The sequence below is a fragment of the Gossypium arboreum genome, chromosome 8 (assembly GCF_025698485.1).
Source record: "Gossypium arboreum isolate Shixiya-1 chromosome 8, ASM2569848v2, whole genome shotgun sequence".
NCBI lineage: Eukaryota > Viridiplantae > Streptophyta > Magnoliopsida > Malvales > Malvaceae > Gossypium > Gossypium arboreum.
The window spans coordinates 92,055,086-92,077,463 of record NC_069077.1 but is presented as its reverse complement, the minus strand read 5'-3'; the positions used below and the strand labels follow the sequence as shown (position 1 = coordinate 92,077,463).

General features: G+C 36.9%; 1 protein-coding gene across 1 annotated transcript; it reads left to right on the top strand.

Annotated features, from left to right (window-relative positions):
• Positions 1–4,446: 4,446 nt before the first annotated feature.
• LOC108465386 (uncharacterized) lies at positions 4,447–4,782 on the top strand. Its single transcript, XM_017765716.1, has one exon. It carries the CDS (start codon positions 4,447–4,449, stop codon positions 4,780–4,782), a length of 336 nt encoding a protein of 111 aa, XP_017621205.1.
• Positions 4,783–22,378: the final 17,596 nt, after the last annotated feature.

The window sequence follows — 22,378 nt, the reverse complement described above, 5'->3', positions numbered from 1 at the left end:
AAATTTTTAAAAAATTTTTTTTGGGGGAAAAGGGTTAGGGGAATTTTTTTTTGGGGGGGGGAAAATTAATTAAAAGGGGCCTTTGTGGGAAAAAATTGGAGGGTTTACCGGAACGGGTTTTTGTTTTTGGGGGGGAAAAAAATTTAAAGGCCCTTTTTTTTTTTAAATTTTTTTTTTAAAAAAAAAAAAAAAAAACCCAAAAAATTTTTTTAAAATTTAACCTTTTTAATTGAGGCAGAATTCAATGACCAACGCACAATATTTTTTGAGGAGTTTGCAGTGACATCTGATGATGAATTTGTAGATGATTGTGACAGCATGATTGAATTTAATAATATTGAACTCAGGCATGGATGGCAGATCGAATCCTTAGGCTTAGCCAATAGAACAGCTCCAATTTTCAAGCCATCTATCGACGAAGCTCTTATTCTAGAATTGAAACCAATACCTACTCATCTTAAATATTTCTTTCTTGGTGATAACAATACTATCCCCGTTATTGTCTCCGAAACATTGGATGTAACTCAAAAAGAGAAATTGGTCCACATTTTTAAGTAACATAAATGAGCTATTGCTTGGAGTATTGCCGATATTTGAGGCATCAGTCCATCTTTTTGCATGCACAAGATCAAGTTGGAAGATGATAGCAAGTAATCAATTGAGCAACAAAGAAGATTAAATGAGAAGATGAAGGAAGTTAAGAAAGAAATTATAAAATGGTTTGATGTTGGAATTATTTACCCTATTTCTGATAGTAATTTGGTAAGTCCAGTGCAATGTGTTCCTAAGAAGAGTAGCATTATTATAGTTAGCAACGAAAAGATGAATTAATTCCTACACGTATTCTTATGAGATGGCGAGTCTGTATGGATTATCACAAACTTAATGTGGCCTCAAGGAAGGACCACTTCCTACTTCCTTTCATTGACCAAATGTTGATAGGCTTTCTAGAAAAGCCTATTCCTGCTTCTTAGACGGCTATTCTAGATCAATTAGATTGCTATTGCATTGGAGGATCAAGAGAAAACAACTTTCACTTGTCCTTTTGGTACTTTCACTTTTCGCCATATGCCTTTCAGTCTTTGCAACGCACTAGCCATATTTCAAAGGTGCATGATGGCAATATTCTCAAATATGATTGAAGAATCTTTAGACGTGCTTATGGATGATTTCTCAAACGATGGGAATGATTTTGCTCATTACGCTGACAATTTGGATAAAGTATTACAACGATCTGAAGACATACATCTTGTTCTAAATTGGAAAAAATGACATTTCATGGTAGCTGAAGGCTCTAGAAATTGCATAGAAGTAGACAAAGCTAAAGTGGAAATCATTGAAAAATTACCTCCACCGACAAATGTAAAAGGTATTCGCTGTTTTCTTGGGCATGCGGGGTTTTACCGAAGATTTATTAGAGATTTCTCGAAAATTGAAAAACCCTTATGCTCATTGCTGGAACAGAATCGAAAATTCTTCTTTGACAATGCATGTCTGGATGCATTCATTCAATTGAAGATGCAGCTAGTAAATGCACCCATTTTCGTTGCAGTCGATTGGTCTCAACCTTTTGAAGTTATGTGCGATGCAAGCGACTTTGATATCGATGCTGTTCTAAGACAATGTAAGGGAAAAATATTTCATGCCATCTATTATGCTAGAAAAACTCTTACAGAGGCTCAAATCAACTATACCACTACAGAGAAAGAATTGTTTGCTGTAGTCTTTTCTTTCGACAAGTTTCGTTCTTATCTTATCGATGCAAAGCTTACCATTTTTACTGATCACTCAGCATTGAGATACCTTTTTGTGAAGAAGGATACAAAACCAAGGTACGCAGGATCTTACTATTACAAGAATTCACATCGAGATAAAATACTTCAAGGATTGAGAGAATCAAGTTTCAGATCATCTGTCTCGATTGGAAGTCAATAGTGAAGATGAAAACATACTTCAAATTGTCAACGCATTCCCAGATGAAAATATATTTGATGTAGATGCAACCCCTTGGTATATGTAGATCTAGTTAATTATCTAACGTGTGGAAAACTCCTATTGGGTGTCACATGCCACAAAAAGAAAGATTTCTTCGTGAAGTAGTGAAGTATCATTGGAATAAACTGTATTTATTCAAGGTATGCAATGATAACATTATTTGGCATTATTTTCTGAAAGAGAAGATGCTTTCAATCCTGAAGCACTGTCATGATGTTCCTTATGAAGGTTCTCCAATCAGGATTCTATTGGCCTTCATTATTCAAAGACACCCACAACTTTGTGAATCAATGCGATAGGTGCCAGCGCGTTGGCTATATCCTGACACAATGAAATGTTGTAGCAGCCAATTATGGAGGTTGAATTGTTCGATGTTTGGAGTATGGATTTTATGGGACCGTTTTCCAGTTCATTTGAAAATCTTTATATATTAGTAGTTGTTGACTACGTCTCGAAGTGGGTTGAAGCTGTTGCAATCCCAAAAGATGATGCAAAGATAGTACTTAATTTTTTTCACAAGCATGTACTCACTCGCTTTGGCACACCAAAGGAATTGATTAATGATCAGGGTACACACTTTCATTGCAACCAAGTGATAGCCGTACTGAAAAGATATAGAGCTAATCATAGAATGGCTACTACTTACCATCCGCAAACTATGAACTAGCCGAAGTGATGCAGTCGAGTATGCGATCCCGGGCGCATCATGTTACGACACAACTCAAAGTTACCGAGATTGGCCTAAACATGAGGGGCCCAAGTGCAAAATGAAATTTAATTTTAGTTTCTTAACTCTTGTACAGGTTTTAATTGTTCAAGATTGGGGTGGAAACCATTGCTGGAATAATTGAATAATCACGGATGTCCAGCTCAAGTGTTCCATGCAACTTGAAATAAGCTCATTTAGCTCGTTTATAGCTCATCCTAGTTCATTGAACTCCACATTATTTGTTTTTAGCTTGTGCATCAATTTGCTGGAATATCTAATTCGAGTTAGCTCAATTATAGCTTTCTTTAGTTTATGCATTTAGTTGCTGGAATAAACTTAAATAATATTTAGTTTAAGTATTAAATGAGTCTTTGTAATATGTTTAGTTATTTTAGTTTAAGTAATTAAGTTGTTTTAATTTTATTTAGTTGGTTAAATAATTTCGCAATTAATATGTTCTAGCTTAATTAATTTTCTACAACCATTTAATTTATTTTAGCTTATTAAATGAGTCTTAGCTCCTACAGCTCATTAAAGTTTAATTGTACTTATAGGTGAAGTAATCATCTGAACCAGCTGTTGCATGGATCGACATTAAAGAGAGGAATATATTCAGCTATTATGTAGCTAAATTAACGACTAGCAGCTGTTATGAGCTTTTCCAAGTAAATGTTTGAAGATTTTAATGGACAAGGAGTTATTCAAATAAGCTATTCAGTTTCCAAACATTTTTCACATGATGGTGGCTATTCCAATTCATCCATTTACACCTTTGGTTGGTTGTATTTAAGCATTTACATAAAGAAGGCTGTTCATATGCCAAATGCCATTCATTTTTGGCTGTTGTCCATTCGGCTGCCCAAAGGGAAATTAAAAGGCTATTATCAAGTATTGAACCAAATTTATTCAGCTCATTAGAGCTAATTATTAGTTGATTGAGAAGATTAAACATGATGTCCATTGCTGTTACATATGTTTAGAGTTCATCAAAGGTCTTGTAGTTTTAATTAGCCTAATTAAGTTCATCAATAGCTCAATAAAGTTGAATATTTGTGTCCGATGAGCTGGGGTTTGTCTCATGCTTATAAATACTTTGTTTCCAGCTAATTGTAGGAACTTTTTGCTTAATTTATGAAATATTTAAAACTTGTAAGAGCTCAAATCTGCTTGTTCTTTTTGGGACTGATCTGACTTATCAAGCTAGGCTTGTGGCATCTTATCCTTCATTTGTTTTCCAAACTTATCACTTCAAGTGTGGTGTTCGTTATACCTTTGGTTCCTATCTTGTTAGATAGCGGGTCAAGGTTTATTTGCTATTTTCATCGATCGTTATCCATCTAAGTGCTTGTAAGACTTGGGTCAACAATCTTTCATATTGTTGGTTTGGCCTTTGCCTTAGCTAAACCTATCCATTCCTTCCCTAAACATTCTTTGAACCTTTGTGTGAGCCTATCTTCTACCCATTTTCAGCCTTTCTTGAAATGAAGCACAACTTACTCAATTTCTCGATTGGGCACACACATACGACTCAAAACCACATCAACTATCACGAAGTGTCAAATCGACAACTTAAAAACATTCTTGAGAAGGTTGTGAACCCTTCGAGGAAAGATTAGTCTTCTAGACTGGATGACGCTTTATGGGTATTGCGGACAACATACAAAACTCCATTAGGGATATCACCGTATCAATTGGTCTTTGGGAACACATGTCACTTGCTAGTTGAATTGGAGCACAAAGCAATGTGGACAATTAAACAAGTGAACATGAACTTTGAAGCTGTTGGAAAGAAAAGGCTATTGGATATCATTAAACTAGAGGAGATTAGGCAAAATGCCTATGAAAATGCTGCAATTTACAAGGAAAATACCAAAGGATGGCATGGAAGAATTATATTGCAGCGACAATTTATCGTGGGTCAACAAGTTTTATTATTCAACTCTAAACTGAAATTGCACCCGGGTAAATTCTGCTCTCATCGATCTGGACCTTTTGAAGTTGTCGAAGTATTTCCTCATGGTGCAGTCACAATTAGAGATTTAAATGATGGACACCAATTCAAAGTGAATGGTCAGTGATTGAAACATTATCTTGGAAATATTGATCAAAAGAAGGTAGAGACCATTCAATTGGTTGAACAATTTTAATTTGAATTTTTTTCTCTGGAATTTATTACTAGGTAATTTTATTTTATTTTTGCTTTTGATTATTTTATTTTTTTATTTTTATAGAATAATTAGGTAGTATTGTCGACACACTTGGACTCTATTGTCAATGCAGTTCGTACTATTGTACTGTTGCTTCTAACTCAGCAAGAATGAAGACAGCTCAGGAAATTTAGATCCCACCTTTTGATCGAAAGTCACCTATCCATCTGATCTGTCTGAGAGGGCGCAATTCTCATTGGACAAAATTATTCCTGCCAGCTTTATTTCCCTTCAGAAAATCACGTCTTTCCATATTCTTCTTTCACTTACTATAAACCCCTTTTCACTGTGCCAACTGTAAAACACCCAAGCAACAATTTTTATTCACTTTCTCATCCCCAAGTTCGTACCATTACACCTTTAAACCATCTTCACTCCATAAAACAAGAAAAATATGGCAAGAACGAGAGGATCAACCAAGAAAGCCACTCAGCCTGTTGAAGAACACTCATCCTCTACAACTACAGTTCGTGAGTCAGAATCCTTCATGCCAACAGAGAAAAAAGAGCCAGTGATCTTTTTAATGAAAGCGGCTAAAGACCGATTTCAAAACAATATCTTAATGTGAAACTTTCACCCAGAATAGGGCATTCTCCTTTCGCAACAGTAAGATTTGGGCAAACAAGTCTCCAGAACCATCTCTAAGTTGAAGTGGGCGACTTTCTGCACGGATCTTGGAAGTTATTCTCCTTTATTAGTATATGGGTTTTACGCTAACCTTTATGACCATGAGTTGGAGTTTATCTTTGCTTGAGAAGGTTTAATCCCATGGGATGTTACAAAAATCAATGAACTATACAACACTAAGGTGGATGTCGATGAACACTCCAAGTTTATTGAAGATATCACAGACTAAAAGAAAGACCTGTTGGTGAAAGATTTTTGTGTCAAAAGATTTATACGATGCCCCACCGCTTCCTGACAGCACAACAGTTAACCTTGATAGAATGTGCCTGATACATTCAATTGTCAAGGGTAGAAAGATTGATGTCGGCGCAATACTCCACTAGGAAATTTCTGACTACACCGCAAAGCAAAATGGAATTTTGGTTTTTCTGTCATTGGTGATGCTACTGTGCCAGCAGAAAGGGATCGTGCCCCGTGATGATGAAGAGATCTTGGAAAATAAAGGCCCGATCAATGAAGCATCTATTGAAAGAATGACTTGTGGCAAAGATACGCCAACAATGAAGGAGGCAGAGACCAGCAAGACAAGGAAAGGAAAAACCAAAGTAGAAAGCGAAGGAATAAAATTGACTACAGAGACATCATTGCTGCACAAAATGAAAGATATCGAGAAGTTGGCCAATTCCATCAGCAATAAGCAAATCAGGCTTGTCGCTACAATAGAGGATATGGACAGATCACAAAATTTGTTCTACGCTTATACCAGGGCCTATAATACCTCTATTGTAACCACATTATGCCAATTAAGTCTGAACCCACTCCCAAAATTTCAAGTATTCCCACCGGTTATCCGAGAATATGAACCCTCCTCCTAGAAAGATGACCTAGGGGACAGAGATAGATCGATGGAATCCTCTTCCATTTTGTGTGTCTCTAATGTTGAGAAGTAAGATGTAACACCCCGAATTTGGGCCTAGAAGTATTGGGCCTTGAGTGGGGGTCCGTAAGGAGGTTGTATATAGGTATTTAATTGTGCAATGAAATGACACAATTAAATGTCCGCTGGTGGTTAATGGCCCCGAGAAGTGTTAGAGAAATCTTGGGTTCAAACTTGGGCTTTAGCAAAATTTTGGTATTAAGTGAAAAAACACGGATGCTTGGATGAGGGTTTTAAATTATTGTGTTAAATAAATGACACAAGGAAGCTTGTAGTCTAGTGGTTGTGGTGTCATTAAGGTTGTAAGGAGCCGGGTTCAAGCCTTGGCTCTTGCAATTTATTTTGTTTTTTTAAAGGAACACGGACTTTGGCCTTTAGACCTTATAATTAATTGGGGATAAAATATGACACAAAAAGCCTTGTGGTTTAGTGGCAAGTAGCGTGTGGAGCATTTAAGGGAGGCATAGGTTCGAATCCCATGGCAAGCAAAGAGCATTTATTTTGCTAATGGGGCGGCAAGAGTTGGTGTTGAATTTAAACTCTAATGTTGGAGGATCCCACATCGAAGCTAATATAAGAGTGGTTGTGAAGTCGGCTTTAAATAGAGGAACCATGAAGAGAGTAAATGTACCTTTCTTAGCTAATCCCTTTCGCTGTATGGCGTGCTCGTTTGGGTTGGGTGTCGGCTAAGAATGCTCGGAGCGTGGATTAACTCCAGTCTCCTATCGTGTGTATTTATCACTACTCTTGTTGTTGGATGGCTACTTGGGCGCGATGGGCGAAAGGGGCCATATGGGCCCAATGGGCCTACGGCCCAATTGGATAAGTTGTTTGATTGTGTAGTAAATATTGGACTAGGCTAGGTGAATCGCATATCGTGGCTAGGTTTGGGCTAAAAGGGCCACACGAGCGTGTGGGCCCATTTGGGTAGAGAATAGGCTTTAGGCCCATTCGTATTGTTATCCATGTTTAGAATACTTTAGTTTACCAATTCTTGAAATGCCCTCGACTTGTAAAATTACCAAAGTACTCCCGATTTACGTAATTACCGTTTTACCCTCGGTTTATAGAATTCTTGTTTTACCTCGATTTGTAAAATTACCGCTTTACCTCGATTTATAGAATTACCGTTTTACCTCGATTTGTAAAATTACCGTTTTACCTTCGATTCTGTAATTACCGTTTTACCTCGGTTACGTAATTACTATTTTACCTCGATTTATAGAATTACCGTTTTACCCTCGGTTTACGTAATTATTGTTTTACCCTTGATTTACTGTAATTCTTGTTTTACCTCGATTTATAGAATTACCGTTTTACCTCGATTTGTAAAATTACCGTTTTACCCTCGATTTACGTAATTACCATTTTACCCTCGTTTTGTAATTATTATTTTACCTCGATTTATAGAATTACCGCTTTTACCCTAATTTACATAATTACCATTTTACCCCAATTTACATAATTATCGTTTTACCCTCGATTTACAGAATTACCATTTTACCCTCGATTTATAGAATTACTGTTTCACCCTTGATTTACAGAATTACTATTTTACCCTCGATTTACAAAATTACTAAAATACCCTTGGTTTGTGAAATTACCGCAATACCCTCAATTTGTAAAACTACCAAAATACCCCTGTATGGTAAAATGACGAATATGCCCTTATGTTCCGTATGATTGATGTGCTTAGGATTTACATATATTGATATTGGATTAGTTAAGTTTGAGTGACAAGTGGTGGTTATCGTAGGCGATTGATTTTGGAAACGTTTCAACTTCAACCCGTAATGTGTGTACTAACCCTCGTAATAGCTTAGATTAATATTTGATGAAAAGTGAAAGCTTCATATTTTAGTGATTCAGAATTAATATTTAGATCTATTTTCACGCACGCTTAAGTTGGATTCACAACGGATATGGGGTAGGAAGGTATTTGGAACGTTCTTCAACAAGTAGATCTCTTGGTAAGTATTCAACCTTCTTTCCATTTGTATCTTGTGGTTTAAGAAAAGTCGAAAACCCTCTCGTCGACTAAGGCTAAAAGGGTTTTGGTGTTATTTGGTTTGTTGGTGCTAGTGAGGATTAAAGGCTACCGATCGAGGAGTGTGTGAAAAGCTTGGATCATCGGAGTAACTAAATCTAGTCATCAACTTCGGCAAAGGTATGAACCCAAGGGCCATTGTGGATGGTGGCTGAATGTGTAAGTGATGATAATAGGTAGTTTTCGTTTTGGTTTAATATTAACATGGTCTAATCTATAAGTGGTTGATTATAGGAGAAATCGCATAGGAGATCTCGTCAAGGAATATCGCAAATCAGGTGTGTAACGAACCCTTTTTCATACCTTAAAGCGATAAAATGCCGAAAAGCAGAAATGCCGAAATTCTGGCATTTCGAGGACGTGTGAGCAAGCGAATGCTCACTAGTTAGTTAGAATCGATGAGATGATGATTGGGAACAATGGAAACGGTAAGGACGTGATTTTGGCGTTCACGGTAAGTTGGGCCTCGAGGGGCTGAATTAGGGCCCAATAGGCTTTCGGGCCCATTTGGGTAAATTTGGTAGAAAATGGGAAATCTGTTAAATTGCATGATAAGACTGTTAAAATCGTTATGGAATATAGGCTAGATGGGCCTAGATGACAGAATCGGCTAAGTAGGGCCTATTAGGGGTTTTTTTGGCCCAATAACTCGTTTTCGCTAAAAATGGGCCAGAATCACTGTTTGCACCCATGAATTGTTTGTAACCGTTAATGAACATGGAAACCCTATTTTTTGGTAAAATTACAAGATTACCCTTATAATATGAAAATGACCGTTTTGCCCCTAGGTAAAAATAACCATTATACCCCTAGGGTTTATATATGAACTTAATGCATGGGATTTTGATAAACATGATATGTATGATATGCACATGACATGTATGATATGCACATGATATGTATGATATGCACATGAGATGTTCATAAATGCATTGGGTTGGGAATTTATATGGATGGAGGAAGTGCAAAAGGGCTTATGCCCCAGTTATTAAAGGGCTTATGCCCTAGTTATCAAAAGGGCTTATGCCCCAGTTATCAAAAGGGCTTATGCCCCAGTTATTAAAGGGCTTATGCCCCAATTATCAAAAGGGCTTATGCCCCAGTTATTAAAGGGCTTATGCCCCAGTTATTAAAAGGGCTTTTGCCCCAGTTATTAAAAGAGGCTAGGCCTCCAGTTATATGATAAAGCAGCTATGCTGCCAAAGGAGAGTTATGGCGGGGTGGGTCGAGCTAATCCCCACATGGTGTGTTGGTTGGTACGGTGGGGAGTAGCGGATGGTGGGTTGAGTAGTCTCCCAAATGGGTTGCATTCTTTCATTTGACATTACATGTGATATAAAATGGGCCTATGGGCCATATCGTTTCTGATAAAGGTTCGCCCAAGAATATGAAACTTGAAAAGGCTTCGCCAAATGATATGAAATATAAAATATGAAAAGGGCTATGGCCCAAGATATGTTTGAGATTGGATTTGGGCTTAGACCCAACAGTGATTATTGTTTTGGGCTCGAAAGGGCTTGTTGCACATCGAGTTTCCAAACTCACCCCTTTCCTTAACCTTGCGGGTGAGCCTTGATGTGGGGACTTGGGCCGGAGGGGATTTAGAATGGCCACGGTGATTGTCTTTGGACTTTTAAATAAGCGTTGGTTTTCTTTAAATTTCCATTAAATATTATTTATTACTATTTTTTTGGGGTTGTAATAAGGCCATTTTAACTTTTCTTTTATTTCTTTTCGGATTATTTTAACTTTAATAACTTTAAACCTGGTTGATAATTATTCAAATGGGCTAGACTTAGGACGTGTTTTCAAAATGATACTTGTTTCCAAAAGAGTTCAACACCACGATTAATCGATTTATCAAAGTCGCTCACTTAAACAAATTTAAACTCGATATAACAAAGTGTGGCTATAGTTGTGGGCATGTCTAGGATTGGATCCAATCAAAGAGCTTGGTACTTAGCGACCTTCATGGCTCACCTCCTCTGTCTCGGATACCTACCGGTGCCCAGCTTCCATACACTTTGTTAACTCAACAAAATATATGGTTTTTAAAACACTAAAACGGAACATGGGTTTTCAACTCCAATGTGGCACGTCAGATTCGGCCATAACGTTTGGGCCGGGTTTGTGACAGCCCTAAAGTGACCCTAGTCGGAAAGCGGTTTCGGGACCGCTAAACCGAGTCACCAAATTATTTGGATGTGATATTTATGGTCTAAAATATGTGAATATGAATGTGCAAAAATTTTTAAGCTTCGATTTAGTAAATTGCACGTGAATTTAGTCAAAAGGACTTGTGTGATACTTTTGAAATGTGATAGGCTAATCTACAAGGATCTAATAGTGCATGTAGTCAAAAGGGAGGACTTGCATGTCAATTTTCCCCCCTAACTAGTAGTGGCTGGCCATGAGCATGAGGATGGACAAAATGATATGGGGTGAAACATGTTGGAAACATGTTGTGTTAGTGGGTTATGGGAGAAAGAAAAGAATAAAGGGTTTGTAATAAAGAAATGAATGGGAAGGGTGATGAGAAAAAAAAAAAGTTGTCTCATCCATGTTCTTTCCCCCCCCCCTTTAGCCGTGACTTGAGAAAGAAAGAAAGGAAGAAGTTGGTTCTTCTTGGCCGTGAATTGAAGGAGGAAGAAGAGGGAAGTTCGCCAAGGTGGTTCTTGGGATTAAGGTATGATTAATGCTCTTTCATTGAAAATCTTTGTATATTTGGAGTGGTCATCAAGTATAGAAGCTAGCTCATGGCAAATGTTTTTGTAAATTTATGAAGATGACATTCGGTCATGGATGGTTGTATTTTTTTTTATGTTGTTTTTGATGCTTTAGAGTATTGAAGGTTGATTATAGGTAAGTTGAGCTTGGTAAAAATTGAATAGATGTGGCTTAATTGCTTAATGACAATCGGCTATGTTGAAGTGAAAATGTTTTGCAAATTGGTTATGGACATTCGGTTAAGGGAGAGTATTTGTGTTAGAAATCAAGATTGGATAGTGAGTTAGGCATGTGATCTTTGTGTTCGATTATTGAATGGAAAACTAAAGGGATGAGGTTGCATGTTGAGCTTGTATTGAATAATACAAATGAATTGCTAATGTGAGATGTTATGTGTTAATATGTGAATTAAGTGATAATTGATAATCAACTAAGTAGCTACATGGCATTTAGATATATATTATAGTAGCTGATTTTGGATTTGATTCTCATTGTGAATTAGTAGTTGATATGGAGATTAGACCGAATGAAATTTAAAATGTTAAAGAAATTATTTCGCTAAGTGCTAACCTTGTTTATATTAGCGAATGTGTAAATGTATACCATGAAGTGGTTTAGCTTAAAGTGAATCAAGGTTCTTGGAAGGTGAATTGCCGGGATGGTTTAAGAAATGAATCTAATTTTGTTATGTATGTGATGACATTGCGAATGTAAATTGAGTTGTTGAATTGGTTGATTTAGTTCACGAGCTCAAGGAATCAATCTTGCATAGCGGGAAGGCGAATATAATTGAATAGCCGTTTTGAAATTGTTCAACAGTATCCGAGGTAAGTTCTCAAGTGTTTGAACTTTACTTTAGTATACTTGAAGATTGTATAAACTTAGTAGCGAGAAGGATGAATTTATATAGTTTAAGTGCCGAACTAGTCTTGACAGATTTGAGTTACTGCAGTATTGTAACTTTGAAAATACACCAAAAATTGTAGAAGGCGAGTTCAAGTTGAATAAAATATGAAAATGAAGCTTATTGAATCTAGTGTCTTATAAAAGAAACTATGTAAGCAAAGGAATTTCCTATGAAGGTATATTTAAAGTTGTGCGGGACAGTGTCGGAATGACTCGAAATCCCTGTTCTGTTTTTGAAAAATCATTATAATTTGTACAAAATGGTTATAAGATAATATTTATATGCTTAGACTCCTTAATGAGTCTAGTTTCAAATGGAACCAAATAGAACACATTATGAATTCTGTACAATGAAAAATTCGATTCAGAGCGAAGAGTGGTCAGATTAGTCAAACAGTAAAACAGGGAAACTTTAAGAAAAATCTGGTATTGATTGGCCAAACATAAAATTCTGGAAATTTTATGGGTGAAAGATACATGAGTCTAAATTCGGGTAAAATTGACGGCAATTGATTTTGAGTTTTGTAGCTCCAGTTATAAACAACTTAGTGACTGTTGGTCAGAAAAACTGCTTGTAGCGAATATGTGATTTTGTTGTAAACTTTGATGAAACTATTTGAGCTGCTTACAAGCTATTGCTGAAATTGATGTACAAGAAAAATATGAAATATGTATGATACACATATATGTGTGATAAGGCCGAATGGCCAATGCGATGAATGTGAAAGTGGATGTATATGTGATAAGGCCTAATGGCCGATGTGGTGAATGTGAAAGTGTATGTATATGTGATAAGGCCGAATGGCCAATGCGATGAATGTGAAAGTGGATGTATATGTGATAAGGCCTAATGGCGATGAGGCCTAATGGCCGATGTGATGAATGTGAAAGTGGATGTATATGTGATGAGGCCTAATGGCGATGTGGTGAATGTGAAAGTGTATGTATATGTGATAAGGCCTAATGGCCGATGTGGTGAATGTGAAAGTGTATGTATATGTGATAAGGCCTAATGGCCGATGAGGCCTAATGGCCGATGTGATGAATGTGAAAGTGGATGTATATGTGATGAGGCCTAATGGCCGATGTGGTGAATGTGAAAGTGTATGTATATGTGATAAGGCCTAATGGCCGATGTGGTGAATGTGAAAGTGTATGTATATGTGATAAGGCCTAATGGCCGATGTGGTGAATGTGAAAGTGTATGTATATGTGATAAGGCCTAATGGCTAATGTAAAATATATGTGTAATATGCATATGTGGTAAAGCCGAATGGCTAATGTGGATGTTGTAACATGTAATTAAATGTACATGAAACTTGGAATATGTTCCGGGTGAGACCCGATGACTACGTGTGGAGATTATGACCGGGTAAGACCCGATGACTACGTGTGGAGATTATGTCCGGGTAAGACTTCTTTTATAAGAATTGCTTATAAAATTACGCAATGCGAAAGGTTAAACAGGTATGTACTCCAAGCTTATATGTGAGCTTGATTTAAACTAAACCATAAGGTAGTTATGTGATGTATCTGAGAGCAATCTATGAGACTATTCCTATGATTATGATGAGATGTGCATATTTGGATAAAGGGTGGTATGCCTGAAGGAAGAGTGAAATAAAAATACGAACAACTATGTTATAACTTGATTATTATCTGCTGACACTGCTTGAAACTTACTAAGCATTGTAATGCTTACTCCGTGTACTTTGTTACCTCTGTTTTATAGATCTCATTTGGAAGCTACAGTGCTGGGGATCGTCAAGAACTAGTTACACTATCACTATCCTTTGTTTGGTACTGCTATGTTTTGGAATATCTTATGGCATGTATAGAATAGACTAGTAGTGAGAGGATATCTTGGTTAATGTATAGGACTACCCTTTTGGTGTAGGTCATGTACCCTTCGGTTTTGTGTAAATTCGGATAGCCATGCGAAAATGGCTTAGATATACTTTGATCACAGACATTATAATCGTTGTATGTTGGTTGTCAAGAGGTATGGAAATATTGGTAACGGTTAGCCATGGGAATGGTCATTCATGATCACTTTTGGTATATGTATGACAAACTCTAGTTGATCCATGGAGGATCATGAAATAGGTAAAGTTTACCTTAAAATAGATGCTGGTAGCAGCAGCGACGTGAATGTGAAAAATCACTAAAAATAGTAGAAAGGGAATTAAATAGTGAATAAATTATGTAGTCGAACCTTGATGAATCTATTTTCGTAGGAAAGTAACGTAAACGATCATATGAACAGTATGTTAAGAGATATTTAAGTTTTCGTGAGACAGGGCGAACGGTTTCGGATTCCCTGTTCGACTTTGGAAATTCATTGTAAATTAACCAGAGATAATTAGGAGTCATGCAATATATGTATAGATTCCTCTTTGAGTCTAGTTTCTATAGAAACAAACGGTCTCAAGATCGAAGCTCGCCAATTCGTAACGCTCAAGGTCGGTGTAGTCGATCCCGCAATGGGGAGACTTTAACTAATAAACTGTACTAATTGGCTCGACCAATAATTCTACAAAAAATTTGTAGATGCATATATGAGTCTAGTTTCAGGAAAAATTACGAAACTGGTTTTCGAGTTTTGGAACTCAAGATATGATTTTTAAAGTGATAGTGACGCAGTTAGCTAACCGCCTGGAAAATTTTAAAATGGACCGTGAAAGTGAATGGTTTAAGCCGTTAACCCTCGTGTCCGATTCCGGCAGCGGACTCTGCACGGGGTGTTACAATTTTATTGGTATCGAGCTACGGTTTAGTCGATTCTAGGACTAACGTAGCACGCGTGAGTCTATTTATACATGCCGTAAAGTGATAAAATGATAGTGTGATGATTTTGGCTATTAAAATGCGGTTGTTGATCTTGTAATGAATCTTGATCCCGATAGAGTCAGTAGCAAGCTTCGACTATGAGAATTTGTGATGTAACTTCACTTAGATACGCCTAAATTATTAAGTTGATCAGTGCACGTATCATGTACTCGTATTTGAATTTCGATTTGGATTGAACTAAGGGTATAAGCGATGCAATGTTGAAAGAGTGTTATGACTATAAATGTGATTTTTGTATGTGGCTATGGAACTGGAAGTTGAGTGGTCGATAAGCATGTTGTGTTTGTATTCAAGTAATGTAAATGATATACAAATGTGTATTGCTATATGTGTATATGTACATGAGAATTGAGAGTGATGTATCCGGACTAAGTTCCAAAGAGCATTCGTGCTAGTGATGTATCCGGGCTAGGCCCCGAAGAGCAATCATACTAGTGACGTGTATTCGGGCCTTCGTGCCTAGTAGGCTTCGTGCCGGTAATTTGAGCAAAGTTTAAGTGTTCATTTCTATACGAATTCAAACTTAAATGAGATGATATGTTTAAAAGTGTACATATATGATGTTTTATAGACTTGGTTAAGTCCTTTCAATGGGTAATAACGAATGAATATAGGCACTATGTGTACGAGATCAGTAATCGAAGCACTATGTGTGCGAGATCAGTAATCGAGGCACTATGTGTGCGAGATCAGTAATCGAGGCACTATGTGTGCGAGATCAATAATCGAGGCACTATGTGTGCGAGATCAGTAATCGAGGCACTATGTGTGCGAGATCAGTAATCGAGGCACTATGTGTGCGAGATCAGTAATCGAGGCACTATGTGTGAGAGATCAGTAATCGAGGCACTATGTGTGCGAGATCAGTAATTGAGGCACTATGTGTGCGAGATCAGTAATCGAGGCACTATGTGTGCGAGATTAGTAATGGAGGCACTATGTGTGCGAGATCAGGAATCGAGGCACTATGTGTGCGAGATCGAATTGAGGCTTGTGTGTGCGAGTTTTTCAACAGAGCACTAAGTGTGTGAAATGAGACTCATGTAAAACCTCGTCTGGGACGAAGGCATTGATTTGAGATAATGTGTAAGACCATGCCTGGGACATGGCATCGGCTCGAGATGTGAGAATATGTAAGACCATATCTAGGATATGGCATTGTAAGAGCTATATGTGCTTGAATTAGTTGAGCCCTTACAAGTAAGTATTCGCTCAGTTGATAAACGAGCTACCGCCTTTGGCTAAATTGATCTTTGTGTATGAACATAAGGGTTGGTAATGTGAAGTAAGTTCTTGAGTGAATAGAGCTTAAATTATGATTTGATTAGATCATGTTTTAAGCAAATCGAAATCATGCTCTTGGTGTGTGGCTATTGAGCCGAAATTGTAAATATGATGAGTGTCTTGTGTTTGAACTTTGGTAATGAAAATGTAATAAGAATGTGTATTGGTTGGTTGATATATGTGCTTGGTTATTCGAATGGTATCCGGGCTAAGTCCCGAAGGCTTTTGTGCTAAGTTACTAAATCCGGGCTAATTCCCGAAGGCAATTGTACGAATCACTATAACCGGGCTATGTCCCGAGAACAATCGAGCGAGTTGCTATATCCGGTTAAATCCCGAAGGTACGTTATTCAGAAATGAGCAATCTTGCTGTAAAAATTTCAGCTAATACGCTTGCAAAAATTCCAGCAATGAGGTATGTTTGTATGTGCTGAATGAATTAAATGTTTAGGTATGTGGAAGTTGAATATTGAGATACGATGGAGTTATAAAGAATATTTATTGAGATGTTTGAGTATATGTGTATTTTCGGCCAGGTTACAGCTTATACGTGGATGAAAATGTGGGTTACAAATATGTGGGTTGATGATATGAATTATACATGTTAGTATGTGCTTGATATGTGGTTGAAATGCAATTGTGAATTAAATTAAGTGATTATTGCTTATGAAATCAAGGAAATGAGATATATGTGCATACTTGTAGAAATGCTTATGTATTTGTTTTGAGATAAGAAAATGATTTTATAGATCAATGTGAAATCAATAATGAATTACAATTGCTATCGATGAGCTAATGTTTATATGAATATAATTCAATAAGAGGACGTTATTCTAAACTATGCATCGGTAGAAATTTTCGGGGACGAAAATTTCTTAAGTGGGGGAGAGTTGTGACAGCCCTAAAGTGACCCTAGTCGGAAAGCGGTTTCGGGACCGCTAAACCGAGTCACCAAATTATTTGGATGTGATATTTATGGTCTAAAATATGTGAATATGAATGTGCAAAAATTTTTAAGCTTCGATTTAGTAAATTGCACGTGAATTTAGTCAAAAGGACTTGTGTGATACTTTTGAAATGTGATAGGCTAATCTACAAGGATCTAATAGTGCATGTAGTCAAAAGGAGGACTTGCATGTCAATTTTCCCCTAACTAGTAGTGGCCGCCATGAGCATGAGGATGGACAAAATGATATGGGGTGAAACATGTTGGAAACATGTTGTGTTAGTGGGTTATGGGAGAAAGAAAAGAATAAAGGGTTTGTAATAAAGAAATGAATGGGAAGGGTGATGAGAAAAAAAAAAGTTGTCTCATCCATGTTCTTTCCACCCCCCCTTTAGCCGTGACTTGAGAAAGAAAGAAAGGAAGAAGTTGGTTCTTCTTGGCCGTGAATTGAAGGAGGAAGAAGAGGGAAGTTCGCCAAGGTGGTTCTTGGGATTAAGGTATGATTAATGCTCTTTCATTGAAAATCTTTGTATATTTGGAGTGGTCATCAAGTATAGAAGCTAGCTCATGGCAAATGTTTTTGTAAATTTATGAAGATGACATTCGGTCATGGATGGTTGTATTTTTTTTTATGTTGTTTTTGATGCTTTAGAGTATTGAAGGTTGATTATAGGTAAGTTGAGCTTGGTAAAAATTGAATAGATGTGGCTTAATTGCTTAATGACAATCGGCTATGTTGAAGTGAAAATGTTTTGCAAATTGGTTATGGACATTCGGTTAAGGGAGAGTATTTGTGTTAGAAATCAAGATTGGATAGTGAGTTAGGCATGTGATCTTTGTGTTCGATTATTGAATGGAAAACTAAAGGGATGAGGTTGCATGTTGAGCTTGTATTGAATAATACAAATGAATTGCTAATGTGAGATGTTATGTGTTAATATGTGAATTAAGTGATAATTGATAATCAACTAAGTAGCTACATGGCATTTAGATATATATTATAGTAGCTAATTTTGGATTTGATTCTCATTGTGAATTAGTAGTTGATATGGAGATTAGACCGAATGAAATTTAAAATGTTAAAGAAATTATTTCGCTAAGTGCTAACCTTGTTTATATTAGCGAATGTGTAAATGTATACCATGAAGTGGTTTAGCTTAAATGAATCAAGGTTCTTGGAAGGTGAATTGTCGGGATGGTTTAAGAAATGAATCTAATTTTGTTATGTATGTGATGACATTGCCGAATGTAAATTGAGTTGTTGAATTGGTTGATTTAGTTCACGAGCTCAAGGAATCAATCTTGCATAGCGGGAAGGCGAATATAATTGAATAGCCGTTTTGAAATTGTTCAACAGTATCCGAGGTAAGTTCTCAAGTGTTTGAACTTTACTTTAGTATACTTGAAGATTGTATAAACTTAGTAGCGAGAAGGATGAATTTATATAGTTTAAGTGCCGAACTAGTCTTGACAGATTTGAGTTACTGCAGTATTGTAACTTTGAAAATACACCAAAAATTGTAGAAGGCAAGTTCGAAGTTGAATAAAATATGAAAATGAAGCTTATTGAATCTAGTGTCTTATAAAAGAAACTATGTAAGCAAAGGAATTTCCTATGAAGGTATATTTAAAGTTGTGCGGGACAGTGTCGGAATGACTCCGAAATCCCCTGTTCTGTTTTTGAAAAATCATTATAATTTGTACAAAAATGGTTATAAGATAATATTTATATGCTTAGACTCCTTAATGAGTCTAGTCTCAAATGGAACCAAATAGAACACATTATGAATTCTGTACAATGAAAAATTCGATTCGTAGCGAAGAGTGGTCAGATTAGTCAAACAGTAAAACAGGGGAAACTTTAAGAAAAATCTGGTATTGATTGGCCAAACATAAAATTCTGGAAATTTTATGGGTGAAAGATACATGAGTCTAAATTCGGGTAAAATTGACAGCAATTGATTTTGAGTTTTGTAGCTCCAGTTATAAACAACTTAGTGACTGTTGGTCAGAAAAACTGCTTGTAGCGAATATGTGATTTTGTTGTAAACTTTGATGAAACTATTTGAGTTGCTTACAAGCTATTGCTGAAATTGATGTACAAGAAAAATATGAAATATGTATGATACACATATATGTGTGATAAGGCCGAATGGCCAATGCGATGAATGTGAAAGTGGATGTATATGTGATAAGGCCTAATGGCCGATGTGGTGAATGTGAAAGTGTATGTATATGTGATAAGGCCGAATGGCCAATGCGATGAATGTGAAAGTGGATGTATATGTGATAAGGCCTAATGGCCGATGAGGCCTAATGGCCGATGTGATGAATGTGAAAGTGGATGTATATGTGATGAGGCCTAATGGCCGATGTGGTGAATGTGAAAGTGTATGTATATGTGATAAGGCCTAATGGCCGATGTGGTGAATGTGAAAGTGTATGTATATGTGATAAGGCCTAATGGCCGATGTGGTGAATGTGAAAGTGTATGTATATGTGATAAGGCCTAATGGCCGATGAGGCCTAATGGCCGATGTGATGAATGTGAAAGTGGATGTATATGTGATGAGGCCTAATGGCCGATGTGGTGAATGTGAAAGTGTATGTATATGTGATAAGGCCTAATGGCCGATGTGGTGAATGTGAAAGTGTATGTATATGTGATAAGGCCTAATGGCCGATGTGGTGAATGTGAAAGTGTATGTATATGTGATAAGGCCTAATGGCTAATGTAAAATATATGTGTGATATGCATATGTGGTAAAGCCGAATGGATAATGTGGATGTTGTAACATGTAATTAAATGTACATGAAACTTGAATATGTTCCGGTGAGACCCGATGACTACGTGTGGAGATTATGACGGGTAAGACCCGATGACTACGTGTGGAGATTATGTCCGGGTAAGACTTCTTTTATAAGAATTGCTTATAAAATTACGCAATGCGAAAGGTTAAACAGGTATGTACTCCAAGCTTATATGTGAGCTTGATTTAAACTAAACCATAAGGTAGTTATGTGATGTATACGAGAGCAATCTATGAGACTATTCCTATGATTATGATGAGATGTGCATATTTGGATAAAGGGGTGGTATGCCTGAAGGAAGAGTGAAATAAAAATACGAACAACTATGTTATAACTTGATTATTATCTGTTGACACTGCTTGAAACTTACTAAGCATTGTAATGCTTACTCCGTGTACTTTGTTACCTCTGTTTTATAGATCTCATTTGGAAGCTACAGGCTCGGGGATCGTCAGCAACTAGTTACACTATCACTATCCACTGTTTGGTACTGCTATGTTTTGGAATATCTTATGGCATGTATAGAATAGACTAGTAGTGAGAGGATATCTTGGTTAATGTATAGGACTACCCTTTTGGTGTAGGTCATGTACCCTTCGGTTTTGTGTAAATTCGGATAGCCATGCGAAAATGGCTTAGATATACTTTGATCATAGCATTATAATCGTTGTATGTTGGTTGTCAAGAGGTATGGAAATATTGGTAACGGTTAGCCATGGGAATGGTCATTCATGATCACTTTTGGTATATGTATGACAAACTCTAGTTGATCCATGGAGGATCATGAAATAGGTAAAGTTTACCTTAAAAATAGATGCTGGTAGCAGCAGCGATGTGAATGTGAAAAATCACTAAAAATAGTAGAAAGGGAATTAAATAGTGAATAAATTATGTAGTCTAACCTTGATGAATCTATTTTCGTAGGAAAGTAACGAAACGATCATATGAACAGTATGTTAAGAGATATTTAAGTTTTCGTGAGACAGGGCCAGAACGGTTTCTGGATTCCCTGTTCCGACTTTGGAAATTCATTGTAAATTAACCAGAGATAATTAGGAGTCATGCAATATATGTATAGATTCCTCTTTGAGTCTAGTTTCTATAGAAACAAATGGTCTCAGTATCGAAGCTCTGTACAGGGAGATATCCAATTCGTAACGCTCAAAGGTCAGTGTAGTCGATCCCTGCAACAGGGGAGACTTTAACTAATAAACTGTACTAATTGGCCTGACCAATAATTCTACAAAAAAATTTGTAGATGCATATATGAGTCTAGTTTCAGGGAAAAATTACGAAACTGGTTTTCGAGTTTTGGAACTCAAGATATGATTTTTAAAGTGATAGTGATGCAGTTAGCTAACTGCCTAGAAAATTTTTAAAATGGACTGTGTAAGTGAATGGTTTAAGCCGTTAACCCCTCGTGTCCCGATTCCGGCAGCGGACTCGGGTACGGGGGTGTTACAGGGTTTGGGGTGTTACATAAGAGGAATCAAGGGATGTTAAGGAGTACATGCGAAGGATTGATAACCTAGTGGAGGGTGAAGTCATTGTTGGTCAAGAGGCGTATGTTGTTAAGGAAGAAGTTTCTGTGGAAGAGGAAAACATATGTGTTGAAATTGTGAAGGAGAAGCCCAAGGAAGAAAATACTGAGACAGAAGCTACTGAGAAAGAATCTGTAGAGGACATTGTCAATGCATCCGAGTTTGTAGGTGTAACTAAAGATATTTTGGAGTAAGACGGAGCTAGATTGGCGGAAGCTATAGAGGTAACAAGTGAGGAGTACCACAATTTGTTGGCTATAATGGTCTATACCGGACCACTCAAGGTGACCCCTCCTACACAAGAAGTAGCAGATGATGCTGGGGCAAAGCTAAAACCTGAGGAGTGATCTGAGGACCGTGCAAAGCCCAAAGAAAAGAAGAGAAAGTGCTCTAAAGATAAAAAGCACCAGAAGGAGGAGAAAAATAGGAGGAAGAAGAAACATCATGTAGCCACATTGATGGCCGAGGAAAACTGAGTTAGTTTATTTTAAGTTTTAGCTATAGCATTCATGCATTGCATGTAGCTATAATTTTCATTTTGTTAGTTAACGTTGTCGTTGCATTGTTATTGTCATCACATTTTAATTTGGGGACAATGTGAACTTTAAGATTGGGGGAATGCATATGGGGATTGGAAATACACCTACATTTTATTTTTTTTAATGAAGCATGCAAGGTTTATTTGTGGTTAATGCAAATGTGTTGAATTTTTTTTTACATTTGATGCTTAATTCTTGAATCATGTGAACTATCAATGAATGAGTTGGATACATTTGACTAAATGTTGTACC